The following is a 21,962-nucleotide window of genomic DNA, read 5'->3' as shown; positions in this document are numbered from 1 at the left end:
CAAAAACACAAAACCACTGATTGTGTCACACGCGTGTGACTTCAGCCGACGTGTCCGTAGCAGTCGTAAAGCGATGCATTGCAAAATGACATTGACTGGGTATGGGAGGGGAGGGGAAGGGGGGAGGGGGGGAGGACCCTGGTGCCTTTTTAGGAGCGGTGGAGATGAGTCTTTTGGCCTACCTCAGCTGCAGAGCTTGCTCCACACATTCCAACAGGCTCCTGCAACAGGAAGACCTGATGTTTATCTGTCTAGGGGCCTGGCTGCCTCGCGACAATAGACGGGGGGCGGGCGGGGGGGGGCGACTATTCTCTCACTAAGGTGTCACAGCCTTTCCTTTCAACAACCTAGGGCTATTAATATCCACATTATGTCATGCTGAATGGAGGAGGGGCCTCTGGGAGGTATTTCAACCTCATCCTCCTGTTACCGCCTGTTATGCGAGAAGGCCCTTCCTGTACAGTCATGATGTATTTCCTGTGATTCTCGTACTATCGTCTGATCACGCGACTCCCCGTGTTATTCTCGATACAGAGGAGGAGCAGTCAAGTGAGAGAAAAGGGAAACCACAAAGTGTAAGGTCTTACGGTGAGGTGTCTTCATCTCCAGAGAGACACCAGTCATCATAGGAGCCCTGCTAACGTGGGACAGGGAGAGAACCCTCCGTCAGCCACAGTACTCGGCAGTATGGGTGCTGTCAGAAAACCTGCTGTGTTGATGACCTCGTCTCTTTTAAAGGACAGTCACTTACCATATCCGGATAGGGTTCTGTAACTTTCCTCAGCGGGGGCCCGAATTTCATTTGGTCAACTAAAAGGAAAAACAGTTGACACCGAGTCAGTAGGGTACAGAATTGTATGCCAACTTGTGTGGAGATGAGCAGAGTAAAAACACATCAGAAACAAACTTGGCTGGCAGTCCAGACATTTCCACTTTTATTTTGATACAGCGAATTAGTGCTAACGCTCAAGTGCATTGATTTCCATTCGCTCTTCCCGGCCCTCTGGGCACAGTCTGCGAGCACCGACAGCCCGTCACAGGATTCATGAGTTAGCGCTGCTGCACGGAAGCCACTGCAGTCCCAACAAACCCCCAAACCGCCTTGTACACCAGCCCTGTGTGCATGACGCTTTAACGTGTTGGTGAGTGAGCAGACCTCCTGGTTCGCGTCCTCTGCAGCTTTCTCAGTCTGTGGTCCATGTCTGAATATATGTTGTATACCCTCACAGAAGAGATGGCTCATTGTCCATCGAAACACCCTCTGTTCAGCACTGTGATCTCCATAATATGAACCAGGACAATAGCTTCTCAGTCACCCGGCTGATAGCGAGCCGCCTTCGTCCCCCACAGCTCCTTTGCTCCCGTTCCCGGTCCGGCGCACACATGTGGGAGGGTGCTGACGTCAGAGGGTGGCAGCGAGAACATGTCATGTGCGTGTGCTGGACAGTGCTACTTCTATGTACACTGGGTAGGGGCCTGAGTGACTTCACAGTGCTCCTCTGTCACTGAGCGTTCTTGTGGCAGGAGCCTCATGTACGCATCGCTGTCATCAGCCGTTTACACACCCAGTGTCAATATCACACTTCAGCACTGGTGCTGACCTCGGCTCTCTACATACACTACCGTTCAAAAGTTTGGGATCACCCAAACAATTTTGTGTTTTCCATGAAAAGTCACACTTATTCACCACCATATGTTGTGAAATGAATAGAAAATAGAGTCAAGACATTGACAAGGTTAGAAATAATGATTTGTATTTGAAATAAGATTTTTTTTACATCAAACTTTGCTTTCGTCAAAGAATCCTCCATTTGCAGCAATTACAGCATTGCAGACCTTTGGCATTCTAGCTGTTAATTTGTTGAGGTAATCTGGAGAAATTGCACCCCACACTTCCAGAAGCAGCTCCCACAAGTTGGATTGGTTGGATGGGCACTTCTTTGAGCAGATTGAGTTTCTGGAGCATCACATTTGTGGGGTCAATTAAACGCTCAAAATGGCCAGAAAAAGAGAACTTTCATCTGAAACTCGACAGTCTATTCTTGTTCTTAGAAATGAAGGCTATTCCATGCGAGAAATTGCTAAGAAATTGAAGATTTCCTACACCGGTGTGTACTACTCCCTTCAGAGGACAGCACAAACAGGCTCTAACCAGAGTAGAAAAAGAAGTGGGAGGCCGCGTTGCACAACTGAGCAAGAAGATAAGTACATTAGAGTCTCTAGTTTGAGAAACAGACGCCTCACAGGTCCCCAACTGGCATCTTCATTAAATAGTACCTGTTAGAGCCTGTTTGTGCTGTCCTCTGAAGGGAGTAGTACACACCGGTGTAGGAAATCTTCCATTTCTTAGCAATTTCTCGCATGGAATAGCCTTCATTTCTAAGAACAAGAATAGACTGTCGAGTTTCAGATGAAAGTTCTCTTTTTCTGGCCATTTTGAGCGTTTAATTGACCCCACAAATGTGATGCTCCAGAAACTCAATCTGCTCAAAGATGTGCCCATCCAACCAATCCAACTTGTGGGAGCTGCTTCTGGAAGCGTGGGGTGCAATTTCTCCAGATTACCTCAACAAATTAACAGCTAGAATGCCAAAGGTCTGCAATGCTGTAATTGCTGCAAATGGAGGATTCTTTGACGAAAGCAAAGTTTGATGTAAAAAAAATCTTATTTCAAATACAAATCATTATTTCTAACCTTGTCAATGTCTTGACTCTTTTCTATTCATTTCACAACATATGGTGGTGAATAAGTGTGACTTTTCATGGAAAACACGAAATTGTTTGGGTGATCCCAAACTTTTGAACGGTAGTGTATGACAGTAGAGACACTTGCAAGTTGTATGCATGCTATCTATAGCATGCTACTACTACTACTACCACTACGTTCGTATTCATGTGCATGCTATGGGCACATAAATCTTGCAACACAACCCTAGAAGGAAAACCGGTATTTTTTAACATAAGCCCTGTGTTCCTATTGTTAGGAGTCAAACTGAGCAATAGATGGTATCCATCCATCCATTATCCGACCCGCTTATCCTGCTCTCAGGGTCGCAGGGGCCTATCCCAGAAGTCATTGGGCGGCAGGCAGGGAGACACCCTGGAAAGGCCGCCAGTCCATCACAGGGCCCACACACACACACACACACACACATTCACACCTAGGGACAATTTAGTACGGCCGATTCACCTGACCTACATGTCTTTGGACTGTGGGAGGGAACCGGAGCACCCGGAGGAAACCCACACAGACACGGGGAGGAACATGCAAACTCCACACAGAGGACGCCCCGGGACGCCCCCCAAGGTTGGACTACCCCGGGGCTCGAACCCAGGACCCTCCTGCTGGAAGGTGACCACGCTAACCACTGCGCTACCGCGTCATGGTGGATGCAATGGATGCAGAACCTTTCGGAGTGATTCAGCACTGAGCAAGCCGGCGTCACCCAGCTACTGCACACTAAACTGCAGCGTAATCCTTCACGGCATTAGCACTTGCCAAACTGCATCCAGTAAAAGAGCTCTTTTTTGGCACCGACAGACTCAGAGTCTTTTCAGAGGCGTCTGGAAACACCCCCAATTATAAAAAGGCAATCCCAGTACAGTCAGACTGTGCAGTAACAGATGTATTTTTTGCACTTCTCACTCCAACTCCGTCACACGTCCACTGTTGTCTTCCTCCAGCAACTCAGTCCTCATATTACAGAGGAAGACTTCTGCTCCAGGTTACAAATGGACTGATATCTATATAATTTTTTAGTACTTCCAGAGCCTGTAAGTACCAAGGGACATAATTTGGGATTACATTGCAGCTTGGTGTGCAGCAGTCATCTGAGGCTAGCTTGCTCAGTTCTGAAACCATTTAAGAGATTCTGCTACCCACTGCTCCATTTGACTCTGAACAACAGGAAAACAGGGCTGAGGTTGAAAAATACAGGAACTTTCCTTTAACACCTCCCTGTTTATAGAGATGAGCCCATACTTGAATCAGTGATGATTTCAGCACTGACAAAACCCTGTTTAGCCTTGTTTATTCAAGGGGTGGTTAGTAAATCTGTAACTGTCTTCCTGCTGCGTCTGTGTGTGAGTACATGTGTGCTTACACTGCTCCTCAGACTGGGTCCTCTCTACCGGCAGGTGTTTCCCTGCTGACTGGATCTTGTCAGGGGCAAGTTCACCAATCTGCAAACATGATACACACATAGTGGAGGACAAATCACTAAAAAGAGTAATCTATAAAAAGGAAGTCCTCTATATAAGAATCCTTAAACTTGTTTGCCTGTGTTTCAGGTGGCTCGGTACTGTCTAGAGCTCCGTCATAGTGTCTGTGTTTCAGGTGGCTCGGTACTGTCCAGAGCTCCGTCATAGTGTCTGTGTTTCAAGTGGCTCGGTACTGTCCAGAGCTCCGTCATAGTGTCTGTGTTTCAGGTGGCTCGGTACTGTCCAGAGCTCCGTCATAATGTCTGTGTTTCAGGTGGCTCGGTACTGTCCAGAGCTCCGTCAAAGTGTCTGTGTTTCAGGTGGCTCGGTACTGTCCAAAGAGCCGTCATAGTGTCTGTGTTTCAGTTGGCTCGGTACTGTCCAGAGCTCCGTCATACTGTCTGTGTTTCAGGTGGCTCGGTACTGTCCAGAGCGCCGTCAAAGTGTCTGTGTTTCAGTTGGCTCGGTACTGTCCAGAGCGCCGTCAAAGTGTCTGTGTTTCAGTTGGCTCGGTACTGTCCAGAGCTCCGTCATACTGTCTGTGTTTCAGGTGGCTCGGTACTGTCCAGAGCGCCGTCAAAGTGTCTGTGTTTCAGTTGGCTCGGTACTGTCCAGAGCTCCGTCATACTGTCTGTGTTTCAGGTGGCTCGGTACTGTCCAGAGCTCCGTCAAAGTGTCTGTGTTTCAGGTGGCTCGGTACTGTCCAGAGCTCCATCATAGTGTCTGTGTTTCAGGTGGCTCGGTACTGTCCAGAGCTCCATCATAGTGTCTGTGTTTCAGGTGGCTCGGTACTGTCCAGAGCTCCGTCATAGTGTCTGTGTTTCAGGTGGCTCGGTACTGTCCAGAGCTCCGTCATAGTGTCTGTGTTTCAGGTGGCTCGGTACTGTCTAGAGCTCCGTCATAGTGTCTGTGTTTCAGTTGGCTCGGTACTGTCCAGAGCTCTATCATAGTGTCTGTGTTTCTGTTGGCTCGGTACTGTCCAGAGCTCCGTCATAGTGTCTGTGTTTCAGTTTACTCAGTACTGTCCAGAGCTCCGTCATAGTGTCTGTGTTTCAGTTTACTCAGTACTGTCCAGAGCTCTATCATAGTGTTTGTGTTTCAGTTGGCTCGGTACTGTCCAGAGCTCTATCATAGTGTCTGTGTTTCAGTTTACTCAGTACTGTCCAGAGCTCCGTCATAGTGTCTGTGTTTCAGTTTACTCAGTACTGTCCAGAGCTCCATCATAGTGTCTGTGTTTCAGTTGGCTCGGTACTGTCCAGAGCTCCGTCAGTGTCTGAACATGATTCCCATCAGTTTGTTGTTAAATCTACTAAGAGCGCCAGATGGTTAATGGTGGGACGTGATGGTGCAAGCAGACATTTGTCAGTCCTACACAAGTATAGATGCGGTCTCTGGAGGTCTCACAAGGGGCTGAAGAGTGATGCAGAGGTTTTTTGGTGGGAGGGGCTTAGCGGAGTGATACAAGGTAGCAGAGAGAGGGGGCGGAAGGATTTGTGCTGTAATTTTCAGTTTTAGCTACTGCAGCTCCTCCTGAGACCCAGCACTTCATTTTTGTCCACTCTAGTGGACATTACGTCTCTCATATATATGTGTGTGTGTGTGTGTGTGTGTGTGTATATATTTATATGTATATATATACTGGCCCTGTAATGGCCTGGCGGCCTGTCCAGAGTGTCTCCCCGACTGCCGCCCAATGGCTGCTGGGATGGGCTCCAGCATCCCCGTAACCCTTGGAGCAGGATAAGTGGTTTAGATAGATGGATGGCTATATATACTCCCACCCCCTTTTTTTTTCTCCCCAATTGTAGCCCTTCCGATCCGGGGAGGGCTGCAGACTACCACATGCCTCCTCCGACACACATGGAGTCGCCAGCTGCTTCTTTTCACCTGACAGTGAGGAGTTTCACCAGGGGGACGTAGTGCGTGGGAGGATCACGCTATTCCCCCCGGTTCCCCCTCCCCCCAGAACAGGCCCCCGACCGACCAGAGGAGGCTCTAGTGCAGCGACCAGGACACATACCCACATCCGGCTTCCCACCTGCAGACACGGCCAATTGTGCCCGTAGAGACATCTGACCAAGCTGGAGGCAACGCGAGGAATCGAACCGGCGATTCCCGTGTTGGTAGGCAATGGAATAGATCACTACACCACCCAGAGGCACCACAAAAGTATATCTAAATGACTTTCCAATTACTTTTCCTTTAATTGTCTTCTAAACTCTATTACTCAGTTGTATTGTTCCTGTAGCAAATCCCCTTTATCTGATACTGGAAATTATTTGTAAAACAGATCTGGAGCAGGTAGAGACTTGAAAACAGTCATCATTTCAAAGTAGTCATCCATTTGTCAGTTGATCAGCTGGTCTGTCCACTTCTGTCTGTATCTCGATCAGTCCTTCTATCCCTCTCTGCTATTGCTAGTCTTCCCTGTACTGACCTCCAGCTCGCTGTCGTCCATGTTGTGTGTGCCGGCGTGGAGCTCAGGGTTGTTGGCCATGTCCAGCAGCTCGATGACCAGGTTACGGGTTAGCAGCTGGGTCACAAACGGATGCTAAAGCGGGAGGTCAAAGGTCATGAATTCGAACACTGAGAGGACAGTGGTGATCTCAGTCATCATCAAGGACAATCATTATTCCGCCAACCAAGTGGATGGGCACTATCATGTGGACGTTCAATCTGACAAGGTGTGGAAAGCCTTTCACCTGCAGTAAGGTCTCGGCTGAGGGCCTCTTACGTGGATTTTTGATGAGTGCCATTTTCACAAAGCTCTGAAACCCTGTCGACCTGCAGAGAGAGAAAGGTGAAGACAAAGAGGAAGCATTGAAGGATGGAAAGGAAGAGAGCCAAGAGCGAGGAAGGGGATGAAAGAGAGAAAGAAACATAATGAGAGAATAAACTCTCAGTCAAGGGAAAACTGATATGGGGGAAAAGAAATGAGGAGTAATACTCTGAAGAGTACATGCATGCATTAGGTATGTTGAGCAACCACATCGTGAAAATTGCTTGCAAAAGCCAGATGGAAACACAAAAACATACAGGAAGTTAACCACAAACGTTTCACCTCACCACTTTGTCTTTTCCTTGAGTCTGGGAGGCTGAAAGCTGCTCTTAGACATCAACATCAGCGCTCTGAAACATAGTTTTAAATGTCATCAGCCTACAAACGCGTACCAACAGTTTACATACAGTAGCTATGACCAGTCAGCTATGATCAGTCAGAGGTTACATAACAAGATCTCTGCTTTCACCTTTCTTCCTTGACACTCACACAGCTTAACAAATGTGACTGCAAACTACATCCTCGTGACTGCAAACTACACCCTCGTGAAGAACATTCCTGATGACGAATTCCAGCTTTGTGGCCGAGCTCCCTTTTTATAACGTTCAGCGTTTTTGTTTTTCAACTGCGAGTTGTCTGTGCTGGTGTCAGATGTCTGTGATGACTCACAGAACCGGGCCACCTCACCTCATGGGGTGGAGGTCGAACATGGGCGGCTGAAGCTCGGCCAGCTCAATAGCGGTGATGCCCACTGCCCAAATGTCGCACAGATGGTTGTACCCGCCCTTCTTTTCCACCGCCGCCACCTCCGGGGCCATCCTGAACAGACACATACCAATGACAAGGGGGAAAGGCAAAAGGAGAGATCACTGAGGAAAAGAGCTACAAACAGCCCAGTATGTGTACAAACGTAAACTGCATGTGTGCGGGACGCAATGGCAGTTTCTGATATTTAAGTATTTGAAGAGAGAACAGCAAAACGTATTATCGTGTTTTGAAAATCAGACAAGGTCAGCACAGATCTCTTTATCTTACCAGTAAGGAGTTCCTATAAAAGACTTCCTTTTGGAGACTGAGACACTGATCTCTGCAGCAACCCCGAAATCAGCTGCAGAAGAGGAGAGGGAACGAGCATAGGGAGGATGTCAGGGGACTCAATACAGATCGCCTGTTTTAGCATACTCGATGGATAAGAGGGAGACGTTAGATAGGTATCGCAGATGTGTCTGTCTCTGGGTTTGCGTATGTGTTTGTGTGTGCACGCTCATGTGTGCAGGCATCTGTGCACACATCCTATGCAATATTTTGTTTGTGTGCTTGCATTCGATACAGATACTGACCCAGTTTCACATCTCCTCTCTCTGTGAGAAGGATGTTGGCTCCCTGTAGTGAGCACACAGACACTCATATGAGCTCTCTTTCACAGGCAAATAGGTAACAGTCATTCACTCTGACACCATGTAAGGACGCTGCCACTGTAATAATATTTCATCTTCTTGGAAATGTACAGATTAGCATACCTTTATGTCTCTGTGCATTTTTCCAGTTTCATGCAGATGGTAAAGGCCCTGGAGAAAACACAGAAACACAATCAAGCCAATTAAAATGGCTACTCACCATTCAGATTATCCCATGACACTTTGTAAAAGGACTGTGCTCCCGTTTGGTAATAGTTAAACTAGTCAGTAACAGAATAGGCAAGTAATGTTATGTTTGTGTTCTCTTGTTTTGCCGTTGTGGCATCTCCCACTATATTTAGCAGTCTGGCTGAGTTAAATACCATGTCGCCCTTCTGTGGCAAAAATTTTATATATATATAAAATTTTAATTACCGGCCTATTTACAATTTACCATTCATCTCCAAAATTCTTGAGAGGGTAGTTGCAGCTCAACTGCAGATCTACCTTGATAACAGTAATCTCTGAACAATTTCAATCTGGCTTTTGCCCCAAACATAGCACAGAAACAGCCCTGGTTAAGATCACTAATGACCTCCTTCATGCAGCTGATTCTGGTCTACTCTCTATCCTCATCCTCCTTGACCTCACCGCACCCTTTGATACTATATCCCATCAGCTATTTATGGATCATCTGGCTAGCATTGGAGTTGGGGGCACTGTGTATCAGTGGTTTGCTTCTTACCTTACACATTTTGTACAAATTCAGAATTATTGATCAGAAAGTTTGACAGTTCCTCATGGAATTCCACAGGGTTCAGTGTTGGGGCCCCTCCTGTTTATTATTTACCTCGTCTCTCTTGGCAACATCTTCCGGCACTATAGTATCCATTTCCACTGCTATGCTGATGAAACACAGCTTAACGTATCCACTAAGCCCACTTCCACTCTCCCCTCCAGTACCCTCACTGCTTGTCTCCATGATATACAGATATGGATGACTAACAATTATCTGAAATCCAACACTAGTAAAACTGAGCTACTCTCCTTGGCACTAAATCTAAATCAAATCAAATCAAAGCAAATCAATTTTATTTGTATAGCCCAATATCACAAATTACAAATTTGCCTCAGAGGGCTTAACAGCAACACAACATCCTGTCCTTAGACCCTCTCGTTGGATAAGGAACGACTCCCTAAAGGAAAATCTACACTCTCAATAACTAATATTTGCTCACTTCCCATTGCTGGAGCCACCATACCTGATTCCTCTCAGGCTTAGAGCCTTAGTGTTATCCTAGATAGTACCCTTTCCTTATCCAGTCATATAAACAATGTCTCCCAGATTGCCTTTTTCCATCTGCGAAACATCTCCAGACTACGCCCTGCTTTAACACAACACTCCACGGAAGCCTTAGTCAATGCTTTGCTCACATCACGCATAGACTACTGCAATGCGATCCTGGCAGGCACCCCTAACAAACTTATTCACCGACTTCAACTCATCCAGAATTCTGCAGCACAGATAATTGCACATTCAAAGTCCACTGACCATGTCTCTCCCCTACTGATTCAATTACACTGGCTTCCTGTGTTACAGTGGCTTAATTTAGAAATTTTTTTATTAACATTCAAAGCTCTTCATAGTCTATCTCCTGCTTATCCCACAGACCTCCTTCAGACTTACACTCCATCTCACTCGCAGGTCTATAGGCACTACCAGCCATCAACCTCAGCACAATGGGTGCTAGGGCTTTCTCCAATGCTGCACCCAAACTGTGGAACTCCATTCCCCATCACATCTGCTTACTGGACTCCATTACAGAAATCAAATCTGCTCTTAAAACCCACCTTTTTAAACTAGCATACTCACTTTAACAACATTAACAACATCAAATTCATCTTTTTTTTAGCTCCTGCTGATGTAATGCTTATATTTGATGCAAGGTGACCTAGAGTGTTATGAAAGATGCCTTTCAATAACATGTTTATTATTATATATGTATATATATATGTGTGTGTGTGTGTGTGTGTGTGTGTATATATATATATATATATATATATATGATTCATTCTCTCAATGTTATACAACAGAAGTGTCCCGAAAAGCCTCACCTGAAGAGTTTCTCTGCAGATATAGGCGATCTGCTTCTCCTTTAATGGGCCTGTCACTGTAAGGGACACTTTGGTCAATAGTCCATACACACACCAGATGGGAAATGAAATGAGGATGAAGAACTGGTAGGTACATTTACTAAAGATAAGGTAAAACGAGCTATTCAGTGATGAAACCCAGTCTTAATTGTGAGATGGAGACGGGAAAATAAGGGAAAGAATTGAGGTCAGTGTGGGATTATTAGGGCACGGTATTTCTTTTGATTTGTACCATGGTAAATGTCCTGTAGTGACCCTCCACCACAGTACTCCATGCAAATCCACAACTTGGTATTCCTGGAGAGGGATGGATACAGACACAAATGTGATAAGTTTTTTCCAGAATATTCCCAAGCATATGTCATACAGAAAGTTGACTTTCAGTGACGCTTCTACTTTTTCTTTCGGCTTGTTCCCTGTTTTCCAGGGGTCGCCACGGCGGATTTGATGGTTTCCATCAGTACCCTGTGAGGGCCCAGCACTGATGGCAGTTGTTGTTAACCCGGGCCTTGACCGATCCGGTATGGTCTTGTCAATCCGCATAATGATTTGGCAAAATTTTACTTCGGATGCCCTTCCTGACACAACCACTAATCCTATGGATGGGTTGACTACTGGGGCTTCATAGACTAGATGCCGATGTTGTGCTGCTAGAGCAAAAGCAGCAGCGCTGCATGCGTTGCAGAAAAGAAAACTAAAGGTAAACGCCTACTTACTCTTGTGAGAGACAGCGTGAGAATGGAACAGGAAAAACAATGCACACCACCATGCTGGCTGCACCATATCATATAAGGGGTAGTGCGCTCCAAGTCTTTACTTAAAACATTACATATCTGGCAGATGCAGAGGATTTCAGCAGACAGGGTGAATGATTCCCATGATGGGACGATACGAAAATAGAAAGGCCCGCCCAATTCTAACACCTGAGGCAACCCCACGCAATGATTTAGTAACTGCTAAGCCACTGCAGTGAAAAATTCCTGGCGCTGCCCATGGCTGAATCCTGAGATGTAAGTCAAATTCTGCCAATAGAATCCACTGAACGTTTGAGGAAATCCACAATTTATGTAAATGCACAGTCTGAAAACATACAGCACCTGTGATAGGTGCCAAAATAGGCCACAATGTTTTTGTGCTTGCACTCCTTCATCATCGTGATCTCCTGCTGGATGGATGTGATGTCATCACCTGAACAGAGAAGGTCAGCAGTCACAGGCAAATATTCACAGTTTCGGTTTGACAACACTTTTCACACAGCGTACTTCAGAGTTGAGAGTTGGAAAATAGATGGCACCGAATAAGCATGTGACACAGAAGCTTACATACACCAACAGCCTTTCATACATGTCTATGAAAAATAACCTTCTCCAAACTCAAATTAAGTTTGAAATATTTACATACCAGGGTCCAGCTTGATGACCTTTATGGCTGCCAGTTCAGAGGTGCTGATGTTACGGGCCTGAAAGGAAGACATAGGACATTTTTTGATCTTCTTATGAACTCCCAATGCGGGTGACAATGTGGCCTCAGTATAACTGTCATGCTTGTTGATAACTCTGTTGTCAGTAGCCTGTGTTACATATCAAATCAACCTACATGGGTTATGGGTATAGAAGACCCACTTAAATCAATATTTACCGCATGCTGATACCAGTGTACTAATGATGATGCAATGTGTATTGAATGTAAACCTTGGAAACCATGTCAGATATCCTGCAAAAATATTTTTGGTTATTTGATATCTGGATAGGGGGTGGCACGGTGGCACAGTGGTTAGCGCGGTCGCCTCACAGCAAGAAGGTCCTGGGTTCGAGCCCCGGGGTAGTCAAACCTTGGGGGTGGTCCCGGGTCATCCTCTGTGTGGAGTTTGCATGTCCTACCCGGGTCTGCGTAGATTTCCTCTGGGTGCTCCGGTTTCCTCCCACAGTCCAAAGACATGCAGGTCAGGTGAATCAGCCATACTAAATTTGTCCCTAGGTGTGAACATGTGTGTCGGCCCTGTGATGGACTGGCAGCCTGTCCAGGGTGTCTCCCCGCCTGCTGCCCAATGACTGCTGGGATAGGCGCCAGCATTCCCATGACCCTGAGAGCAGGATAAGCGGTTTGGATAATGGATGGATATTTGGATGGCTGCTCCATCTGCCCATCCCCAGAAGTCCGCAACCTTGGTGTCATTCTGGACTACACCCTCTCATTCCAGTCACACATCAAATCCGTCACCAAATCTGCTTTCTTTCACCTCAAAAACATCTCCAGGCTCCGGCCACTACTCCCAGACTCCATGGCAGAGACCCTCATCCATGCCTTCATCACCCCCCCCCCCCCCGTCAGGACTGTTGCAATGGAGTCCTGTCTGGGGTACCTAGCAAAGCCCCAGAGAGGCTTCAGTATGTGCAGAATGCTGCTGCCAGGGTGCTCACCCGCACCAAGCCCTGGCAACACATCACTCCCACCCTTGTCCACCTTCACTGGCTCCCGGTCAAATCCCGCATTTCGTATATAATCCTCCTCCTCATCTATAAATCCCTCCATGCCTATCCGACCTCCTCAGGAATCAGGAACAATCTATTGTCGTTTCACCCAGCCCACAGCAGTGCGACACAAAAGATAAAAACACACATCTGACACTTCCAAAAACGACACCGCCAAAAACATACAAAAACAGAGAGAACGCAAAACAAAACAAAAAAAACAAAACAAAACACACAAACGGTTAACAACACAGTCCAACAAATAATAATCACTGTCCAGCGAGCGAACACCAGCCAGGATGACTGTCGGAACTGCTGCTCTGCATGGGCTAGCAGTTAGCTTAAACTGCCCCGCTGTCGGTGCTCCCTCTTCGGGTGCAGCTCCAGGCGGGGCCGTGGTCCCTGGGCCCACCGGAGACGGCACACCAGGCTCCCTCGGCCGATCCAACGCCAGCTCTCCCAGCCAGCCGCCTTCGACACACCTCCCCGCACTCCGCATGGCGACGCTAAAACACAGTCAAGGCCGGGCGAGGCCGCCGCAAGACCACCCTCGGTGTTACCGGAGTTGCCGGTCTGCATGGGCTAGCAGTTAGCTTAGCCTGCCCTGCTTCCGCGCCCCGCCAGACCGCCCTCGGTGTTACCGGAGTTGCCGGTCTGCATGGGCTAGCAGTTAGCTTAGCCTGCCCTGCTTCCGTGCCCCGCCAGACCGCCCTCGGTGGCAGTTAGCTTAGCCTGCCCTGCTTCCGTGCCCCACCAGACAACCTCCGGTGGCAGTTAGCTTAGCCTGCCCTGCTTCCACGCCACGCCAGACCGCCCTCGGTGTTACCGGAGTTGCCGGTCTGCATGGGCTAGCAGTTAGCTTAGCCTGCCCTGCTTCCGCGCCCCACCAGACCGCCCTCGGTGTTACCGGAGTTGCCGATCTGCATGGGCTAGCAGTTAGCTTAGCCTGCCCTGCTTCCGTGCCCCGCCAGACCGCCCTCGGTGGCAGTTAGCTTAGCCTGCCCTGCTTCCGTGCCCCGCCAGACCGCCCTCGGTGGCAGTTAGCTTAGCCTGCCCTGCTTCCACGCCCCGCCAGACCGCCCTCGGTGTTACCGGAGTTGCCGGTCTGCATGGGCTAGCAGTTAGCTTAGCCTGCCCTGCTTCCGTACCCCGCCAGACAGCCCTCGGTGGCAGTTAGCTTAGCCTGCCCTGCTTCCACGCCCCGCCAGACCGCCCTCGGTGTTACCGGAGTTGCCGGTCTGCATGGGCTAGCAGTTAGCTTAGCCTGCCCTGCTTCCGCACCGCGCCAGACTGCCCTCGGTGCGTCCTTTTCGGGCGCAGCTGCAGGCGAGGCCGTGGTCCTTGGGCCCACCGGATGCGGCAGACCCAGCTCTCCCAGCCGATCCGACGCCAGCTCTACCAGCCATTAAACGAGAAAAAAAAAATCTAAGATCAAAATAAAAATTTCACAAACGACACAAACTCAAGACGTACACATGGACAAAGACACTGCATAGTCGGTACTGGGTGAACGTGAGTTCGCGCCGCCATCTTCCCACACCTCAACCCCCATATTCTGTCCCGGAATCCGCAGACACAGCCCTGCATTCCACCCCCCACCCCCACCCCACACCAGCCTGCGGACTCCTGGGGATAGAGCTTGTAGTGTGGCAGCCCCCAGCCCTTGGCACGCTATTCCAGCAGACATCCACAACGCTGCTTCTCCGTATTCGGCCAATCACCCCAACTCTTCCGAGCCGTGCCGGTCTCTGCTCCACCCCCTCTGCTGGTCCGGGGAGGGCCGCAGACTACCACATGCCTCCTCCCATACATGTTGAGTCGCCAGCCGCTTCTTTTCACCTGACAGTGAGGAGTTTCACCAGGGGGACGTAGCGCGTGGGAGGATCACGCTATTCCCCCCAGTTCCCCCTCCCCCCCCCCGAACAGGGGCCCCGACCGACCAGAGGAGGCGCTAGTGCAGTGACCAGGACACATACCCACACCTGGCTTCCCACTCGCAGACACGGACAACTGTGTCTGTAGGGAAGCCCTACCAAGCCAGAGGTAACACGGGGAATCGAACCGGCGATCCCTGGTAGGTTGGTAGGCAACAGAATAGACCGCTACGCTACCTGGACGCCCCCTTGAGCTTTGTTTTAATCTTATCTATTTATTCTAATTCTTATCTACTGTAAAGCGTTCTTGGGTTCCTTGAAAGGTGCTATACAAAACTAAGTTGTTGTTGTTGTTGCTGTTGTTGTAGAGCGTTAATGCTTTTTCTTTTCCAAAGAGCAGCTTCTGACTCTTAAACCTGTCTGGGTTTGGACCTGGGCTGCTGGCCTGTGTGATCAGAACAGACAAAACTCGGGCATCTGTCCAGCTGCTCGAGCTGCTGTCTTGGCGATAAAGGATGTGTGCTTGGTTTCTGCTTGTTGCCTCTCCTTGGCTTGCACCTCGTATTGGTTTCACAATACAGGGTGATGGTGTTGTGATGGAGAGCCCCTTTTCTCACCGGGGAGTCAGACAGACTATCAGTGACAAGGTCAGAGAGACAGACTCCTGACTGTGTCGCACACACTGGGCCGTTTGGCGAGACGCAGCCGTCACGGTCGGGCGACCCGTTTCAGGAAAAACCTGAGGCCCCAGAATAGAAGAAAGGCGGCATGAGTGCGTCTATTTTCTAAACCTTCCTGGTTCGTGTGAGGGACGTCAGTCATCACCATCGGCTCCGACAGGCCAGCGACAGCGACATCAAATGGAATGTGTTTTCATCCACAACAAACATGCCAGGGACCAATGGACTCACAGTTCACGCAGACAAAACCTGCGCCTTGGCTTCATCAACTTCCTGTTTTCTTTCCTGCTTTACCGCAGCACTTCCTGTGACTAAAGTAACAGTAACATCTCTGAAATGTGTTTTTGTGGCAAAGTGTGAGGTAATGACTTGTATAAAATGGGACATGAAAATGAAGCCAACGTGCGTCACAGTGCCAGCCTACATTAGACGATATATTCTCTGCACCATCGCACTTTATACCTCTTATTTCACCTGAATCTAGTCAATCCTTGTGTGTGTATATGTGGAGATTGTTGTGTTGTAGTGTTTTATTCTATGTTAAGTACAGCGAGAGAGCCACGGAATCAGAGTCACATTCCATGTGTGTGCAAGCCTGCATGGCCAATAAACACGATTCTGATTCTGATTCTGATTCTGATAGGAACTTGTGTTAAAGTGAAACTCCGTCATACTGAAACACCCTGCCTTTCTATCTGATATTAACAAAACCACAAAATGTATATATATATATATAAATCCAGTGCGTCGAGTAAATTCTTCATGAGACAGTACAAGTCTGTTTCATGCCATAAGCAATCATCAGCTTTCTGTCTGACAGACAGCTGATGATTTCTTACTCTTTCCCGAGGAGCTTTATTGACAGCTGGTGATGCTTATGGCATGAAACAGACTTGTACCGTCTCATGGAGAATTTACTCGACTCACTGGATTATTTTGCTCCTTATTTGTTGAGCACTTTCCCTACCGTTGAGTGTTTCTTTAAACAAACATTTATATATATATATGTGTGTGTGTGTGTCTGTGTGTGTGTGTACTATGAGTAATCACAGCCATAGCCAACTAATTGCAGCTACGGCAGTAACCTCATAGAAGAGAACGTTTCGTTTTAAGGTAAACGGTAAAAACATCCCCTGACAAGTCGGTGGGACAAAGACAACAGGAGAAGTAGTTCACCTAAGGCGACACATTTAACCAGCCAAACTCTGAGGGGTGAAACAAACATCCCTGCAGAGAACAAAGCGGGCTGCTGCTAGAGATGTGAGGAAGTGAAGATCCAGGGCGTCATTGTGTCAGTTGAACCGTTTCCCGCCCTCTTTCACCTGATGATGAGCTCTGCACACGGAAGAAGAAAACACCATGCACATCGCAGAACACCAAATCAAACCGCACCGTTCATACAGGTGTTTGCGGTGCCCTCGACCATCGCAAGCCACTTGAGAAGTCGAAACCCTTCGTGGCTGTGATGCTGGGTGGCCGTGGGAAGTGTGAGACACAGGCCCTTTGCTCACAAACTGGGTGGGTCACACACACGAGCACTGAGCTCCCGGCATAGTTCTCTAACAATGGCCGCTTAACGAGTCTGTTGATGCCCACAGACACGGTCACGTGTCCACTGGCTTCACCCTCCACTCCCAGTAGTTCGGCCGCTTGGACTGATAACATTCGAAGTAGGTGGTAGTTCAGCAAGTCTGGCCGGTGATGAAGAGAGCGAGAGACAGACAGACAGACAGACAGACAGACAGACAGACAGACAGACAGACAGACAGACAGACAGACAGACAGACAGACAGAGACACAGAGAGAGGGGAGAGAAATAGACAGAGTGAGAGAGACAGGAGTGTGTGTGTGAGAGAGGGAGAGAGAGAGATAACCAGACAGAGAGACAGAGACAGAAAGAGAGAGGTAGACAGAGAGACAGACAGAGACAGAGAGAGATAGAGATAGAGGAGGAGAGAGAGGTAGACAGAGAGAGATAGCCAGAGAGGGGGGGGGGTGAGAGAGAGAGAGATAGACAGAGAGAGATAGCCAGAGAGAGATACAGAGACAGAAAGAGAGAGATAGACAGAGAGCGATAGCCAGAGAGAGAGACAGAGACAGAGATAGAGGAGGAGAGAGAGGTAGACAGAGAGAGGGGGGGTGACAGAGAGAGAGAGATAGACAGAGAGAGAGACAGAGACAGAGAGAGAGACAGAGACAGAGAGAGATAGAGATAGAGGAGAGAGAGGTAGACAGAGAGAGAGACAGAGAGAGAGAGATAGACAGAGAGAGGGGGGGTGACAGAGAGAGAGAGATAGACAGAGAGAGATAGCCAGAGAGAGACAGAGACAGAAAGAGAGAGATAGCCAGAGAGGGGGGGGTGAGAGAGAGAGAGAGATAGACAGAGAGAGATAGCCAGAGAGGGGGGGGGGGTGAGAGAGAGAGAGAGATAGACAGAGAGAGATAGCCAGAGAGATACAGAGACAGAAAGAGAGAGATAGACAGAGAGCGATAGCCAGAGAGAGAGACAGAGACAGAGATAGAGGAGGAGAGAGAGGTAGACAGAGAGAGGGGGGGTGACAGAGAGAGAGAGATAGACAGAGAGAGAGACAGAGACAGAGAGAGATAGAGATAGAGGAGAGAGAGGTAGACAGAGAGAGAGACAGAGAGAGAGAGATAGACAGAGAGAGGGGGGGGGTGACAGAGAGAGAGAGATAGACAGAGAGAGATAGCCAGAGAGAGACAGAGACAGAGAGAGATAGAGATAGAGGAGGAGAGAGAGGTAGACAGAGAGAGGTAGACAGGGGGGGGTGAGAGACAGAGAGAGAGGGAGAGATAGACAGAGAGAGATAGCCAGAGAGCGATAGCCAGAGAGAGAGACAGAGACAGAAAGAGAGAGATAGACAGAGAGCGATAGCCAGAGAGAGAGACAGAGACAGAGATAGAGGAGGAGAGAGAGGTAGACAGAGAGAGGGGGGGTGACAGAGAGAGAGAGATAGCCAGAGAGAGAGACAGAGACAGAGAGAGATAGAGATAGAGGGGAGAGAGGTAGACAGAGAGAGAGACAGAGAGAGAGAGATAGACAGAGAGAGGGGGGGGTGACAGAGAGAGAGAGATAGACAGAGAGAGACAGAGACAGAGAGAGATAGAGATAGAGGAGGAGAGAGAGGTAGACAGAGAGAGGTAGACAGGGGGGGGTGAGAGACAGAGAGAGAGGGAGAGATAGACAGAGCAATATGTACAGTGGTATGTCATGCCAGTACAGCCATTTGAATTTGAATTTGACAGAGAGAGAGTGAGAGACAGACAGAGAGAGTGGGGGAGGGGGGGTATAATGGGAGGTGATAATGGACCATTGTATGTTACGATGTGCCATTTAGCCCATCACAACAGGTACAGAGAGGCAGTAATATGCTGAAGTGTCGCGTAAACGAGAGGCTGGTGCAGAAAAACGAGTGAATTATGAGCCAAATGTCGAACGTACGTAGTATTTGAGAGAGGAAATATTCTCTGGTTGTTTCATGTCACCTCTTCAGGTTTAAAAGAGGAACAAACAAGAGTCTTGTCGTGCCTCCGCAGAGCGCACGAGGCACACAGGATGTCGGTGTCCTGAAGTTCCGTCACAATAAACCGTCACCAGTTTTCGACAGTGGCAGAGATGAAAAGATGAACCCGGACCTGTAAAGATCTACTGCCCTGTACTGTAAAATACATGCAAATGCCTCTAATCCACCCGCTCACCATGACGGGCCCGCTCACTGCACCTTCTGAACCGACGTGAGCCCTGCAGGCTGCAGAATAACCAAGTGTCTTACACAAACCCACAGGCTTCATCACTTCTGGGCTTTTCATACTGGGGTGACGTGTTTCCATCTGATTGCGGAGAAGGAGGAAGTGCATCACACTCTGATCTAAAGGCAAGTCATACGAAGCCTGGGATGATATGAAGGATTTTAACCTATGACAGACTAAACCAACAAGTTCTCCAACCCATCCCAGATAGCAAAATTGCCGTGGCCCGGACCTGTCCCACACTGACTCTTTCATCCGGCCCACATACTGCATGGGCCGGATGAAAGTGATGGCACTTGGGCCGTCCACTCCTGTTTACCAGATCTGGGCCAGAGCCAAGCCATAGCAATGCTGCATGAGTCACATATTTGCCAAAGGTGGCCCATATTTGTTGTGTGATATTTGGACCATATTCACCATTTACCACACGGGCCACTTCAGGGTCACATCCAGATCACATGTTGCCCAGAGCACCGCGTCTTGTCAGAAAAGGCCCACATACATGTGGGCCACTTCAGGCTCACATCCATTTTGTCAGGGCCAGAAGAAGGCCCTGAAGTGGCCCACATCCGGATGCTATGACCACATTGGTCGTTTGTCCTCTAATGCGACCAAACAGGAGCGTTTCCTAAATTAGCGCCCCTACCGGCGGCAGGAGATATGCCACAGATATCTTTCGCCTCGGTGCATTGTGGGTTTTTAAAACAATGCGAGAACAATAGAATATGTAGTCAGCGCGTTTTTGTGTTGTTTCGCCGTCTAGTGTAGTAACTAAGATGCTATTGGCAGTATGTTTACCTATGAATGACGTCATAAGAGCTAACGTAACGTTAGCCAGAAGTTAGAAAGTCAGCTAGCGAGGACGTTATAACCGCTATGTGACATTAAACTTTGCTTTTATTAATATTCCTTCTCGCGAGAGCTTATGGCAGGAGATCTCTTATTGTTACAGGGGAAGTAACGTGTTATAATTATGGAGGACCAAGAGGAAGTGGCTTAAAACGTAAATATAGGTGGTAATAAACTGCTTGTTCAAACCACCTATGGGCTCGTTTTTCGGTGGACAGTCTCGAGTCCAGTGGCGGCTGGCCAGTAGAGGGCGCTGGGGCGCCGCCCCTTCAAACATCAAGAGATGAAAGTCTACTTAAACATGTTGAATATAATTTAGTTGTATAATGCAAATAATTATGAAGTCAACGTGTTGTCAGTCTGTCAGCAACATTACATATTGGTTCAGATGATATTTGGTTGGTTCCTGTCTGACTGCATATACTTCCTGTCTGAATACATATACTTCCTGTCTGAATACAAATACTTCCTGGGTGAGGGGCGCCGGTCAAACCATACCTTATGTAAGCCCTCAAAGTTGTGGCGAGCAGGTGACCTGAGGCTGCCGTCTGATTGGTTTCTTCGGATTTTCCAGGGGGCGCAGTTCTGTGCCGCCCCAGACACGCCCACTTTCATTGGCAGCGAATTGGTATTGTTTAATGGTTATCGATCTAATGTGATTGGACGATAACAGAGGTGGAAAAACCCGGTCCAGAAAGTAAAAACCCTAACCGTGTCTTTACTCCATCCATGTATTAAACCTGCTGATTTGGGAAACTAGTCGGTGCAATCTGATGGTTTAGAACGTGGGTGGAGTAAAGACACGGTTAGGGTTTTTACTTTCTGGACCGGGTTTTTGCGCCTCTGGACAATAATGTCCACACCCACCACGACGCCTCGGCTGTCAATCATCCACCGTCTACGAACCCTGATAAAATCTATAGGCTGCATGGTCCCTCTTAATATCTGCGACTGTGTGGCCATTACAGCAGCGGTCAGGTGTGCTGCGCCAAGGTTATTTGCGGGCCCCCCCCCCCAAATTTTTTTAGCACCAGCCGCCACTGGACGAGATGCGGCGATTCCTCCGCAAACTTGAAGCGAACCGCAGCTGTCGAGGCAACGCCGCGCAGCAGCACGCTCGCATCAGACGCGAAAGTTGAAGCAACACCAACACCGAATCCGAAGGACCGACACCACCCGTCCCTGTGAGGAAGCACGCAGCGCAATACGTCCTCCGCATGCATCTAGCCCCTCCAGCGCACCGTCTCCAGCCCTTCCTCCCATTGCCTTGCTCAGGGGCGCAGACAGGAGTGTCCACCCCACCGTGCACGCGGTTCCTGACGATGGGCGCGAGAGCAAGGCTACGCACCGGGATCGGGTTTTCTTTAATCTCGTGAAACATGTGAAATCAAAACACGGGCGCGGGAAGATGCGCGCGGCCGCTCGGGGGGGTTCTCCGCTCACCTTGTACACGTCTCCGTACGTGCCGCACCCGATGCGATGGATCAACTCGTAGTCGTGCAGGGGGTCCAGGAACGAGACCCCGATCGGCTCCATGCTCACCGCAGCGCGGGTCGCTACACACGCATGGCGCTCCGCCCGGGAGAGCCTGGCCGGGACGCGGGCGGCGCAGCCAACAGGTTTCTCTTGATCCTCGTATGTCCTGATGAATCCCGGACTAGAGGTGGTGCCGGGGACTAGAGGTGGTACCGGGTCTTGATCCTCCTATGTCCTGATGAATCCTGGACTAGAGGTGGTACCGGGGACTAGAGGTGGTGCCTACCGGGTCTTGATCCTCCTATGTCCTG

General features: G+C 48.9%; 1 protein-coding gene across 7 annotated transcripts in view; it reads right to left on the bottom strand.

Annotated features, from left to right (window-relative positions):
* map4k2 (mitogen-activated protein kinase kinase kinase kinase 2) overlaps nucleotides 1–21,904 on the bottom strand; it is a 30,799-nt gene extending 8,895 nt beyond the window's left edge. Inside the window, exons 1-16 of one of the 7 annotated variants that reach the window (XM_056300010.1) lie at nucleotides 21,619–21,904; nucleotides 11,932–11,989; nucleotides 11,628–11,718; nucleotides 10,763–10,827; nucleotides 10,492–10,547; nucleotides 8,500–8,547; nucleotides 8,320–8,362; nucleotides 8,015–8,087; nucleotides 7,667–7,798; nucleotides 7,267–7,329; nucleotides 6,903–6,984; nucleotides 6,638–6,751; nucleotides 4,104–4,182; nucleotides 752–810; nucleotides 588–637; nucleotides 183–221 (exon numbers count right to left, since the gene is read on the bottom strand). In XM_056300010.1, the coding sequence (XP_056155985.1) occupies nucleotides 183–221; nucleotides 588–637; nucleotides 752–810; nucleotides 4,104–4,182; nucleotides 6,638–6,751; nucleotides 6,903–6,984; nucleotides 7,267–7,329; nucleotides 7,667–7,798; nucleotides 8,015–8,087; nucleotides 8,320–8,362; nucleotides 8,500–8,547; nucleotides 10,492–10,547; nucleotides 10,763–10,827; nucleotides 11,628–11,718; nucleotides 11,932–11,989; nucleotides 21,619–21,711 (1,145 nt within the window). In that variant the 5' untranslated portion in view covers nucleotides 21,712–21,904. Of the gene's footprint in view, nucleotides 1–182; nucleotides 222–587; nucleotides 638–751; nucleotides 811–4,103; nucleotides 4,183–6,637; nucleotides 6,752–6,902; nucleotides 6,985–7,266; nucleotides 7,330–7,666; nucleotides 7,799–8,014; nucleotides 8,088–8,319; nucleotides 8,363–8,499; nucleotides 8,548–10,491; nucleotides 10,548–10,762; nucleotides 10,828–11,627; nucleotides 11,719–11,931; nucleotides 11,990–21,618 lie in introns of those variants that run through there. The other 6 variants (XM_056300009.1, XM_056300012.1, XM_056300011.1 and 3 more) reach the window with 6 other exon arrangements.
* Nucleotides 21,905–21,962: the final 58 nt, after the last annotated feature.

This window comes from Lampris incognitus, chromosome 20 (assembly GCF_029633865.1).
Source record: "Lampris incognitus isolate fLamInc1 chromosome 20, fLamInc1.hap2, whole genome shotgun sequence".
Taxonomy (NCBI): domain Eukaryota; kingdom Metazoa; phylum Chordata; class Actinopteri; order Lampriformes; family Lampridae; genus Lampris; species Lampris incognitus.
This window is presented reverse-complemented; position numbering and strand designations above follow the sequence as displayed.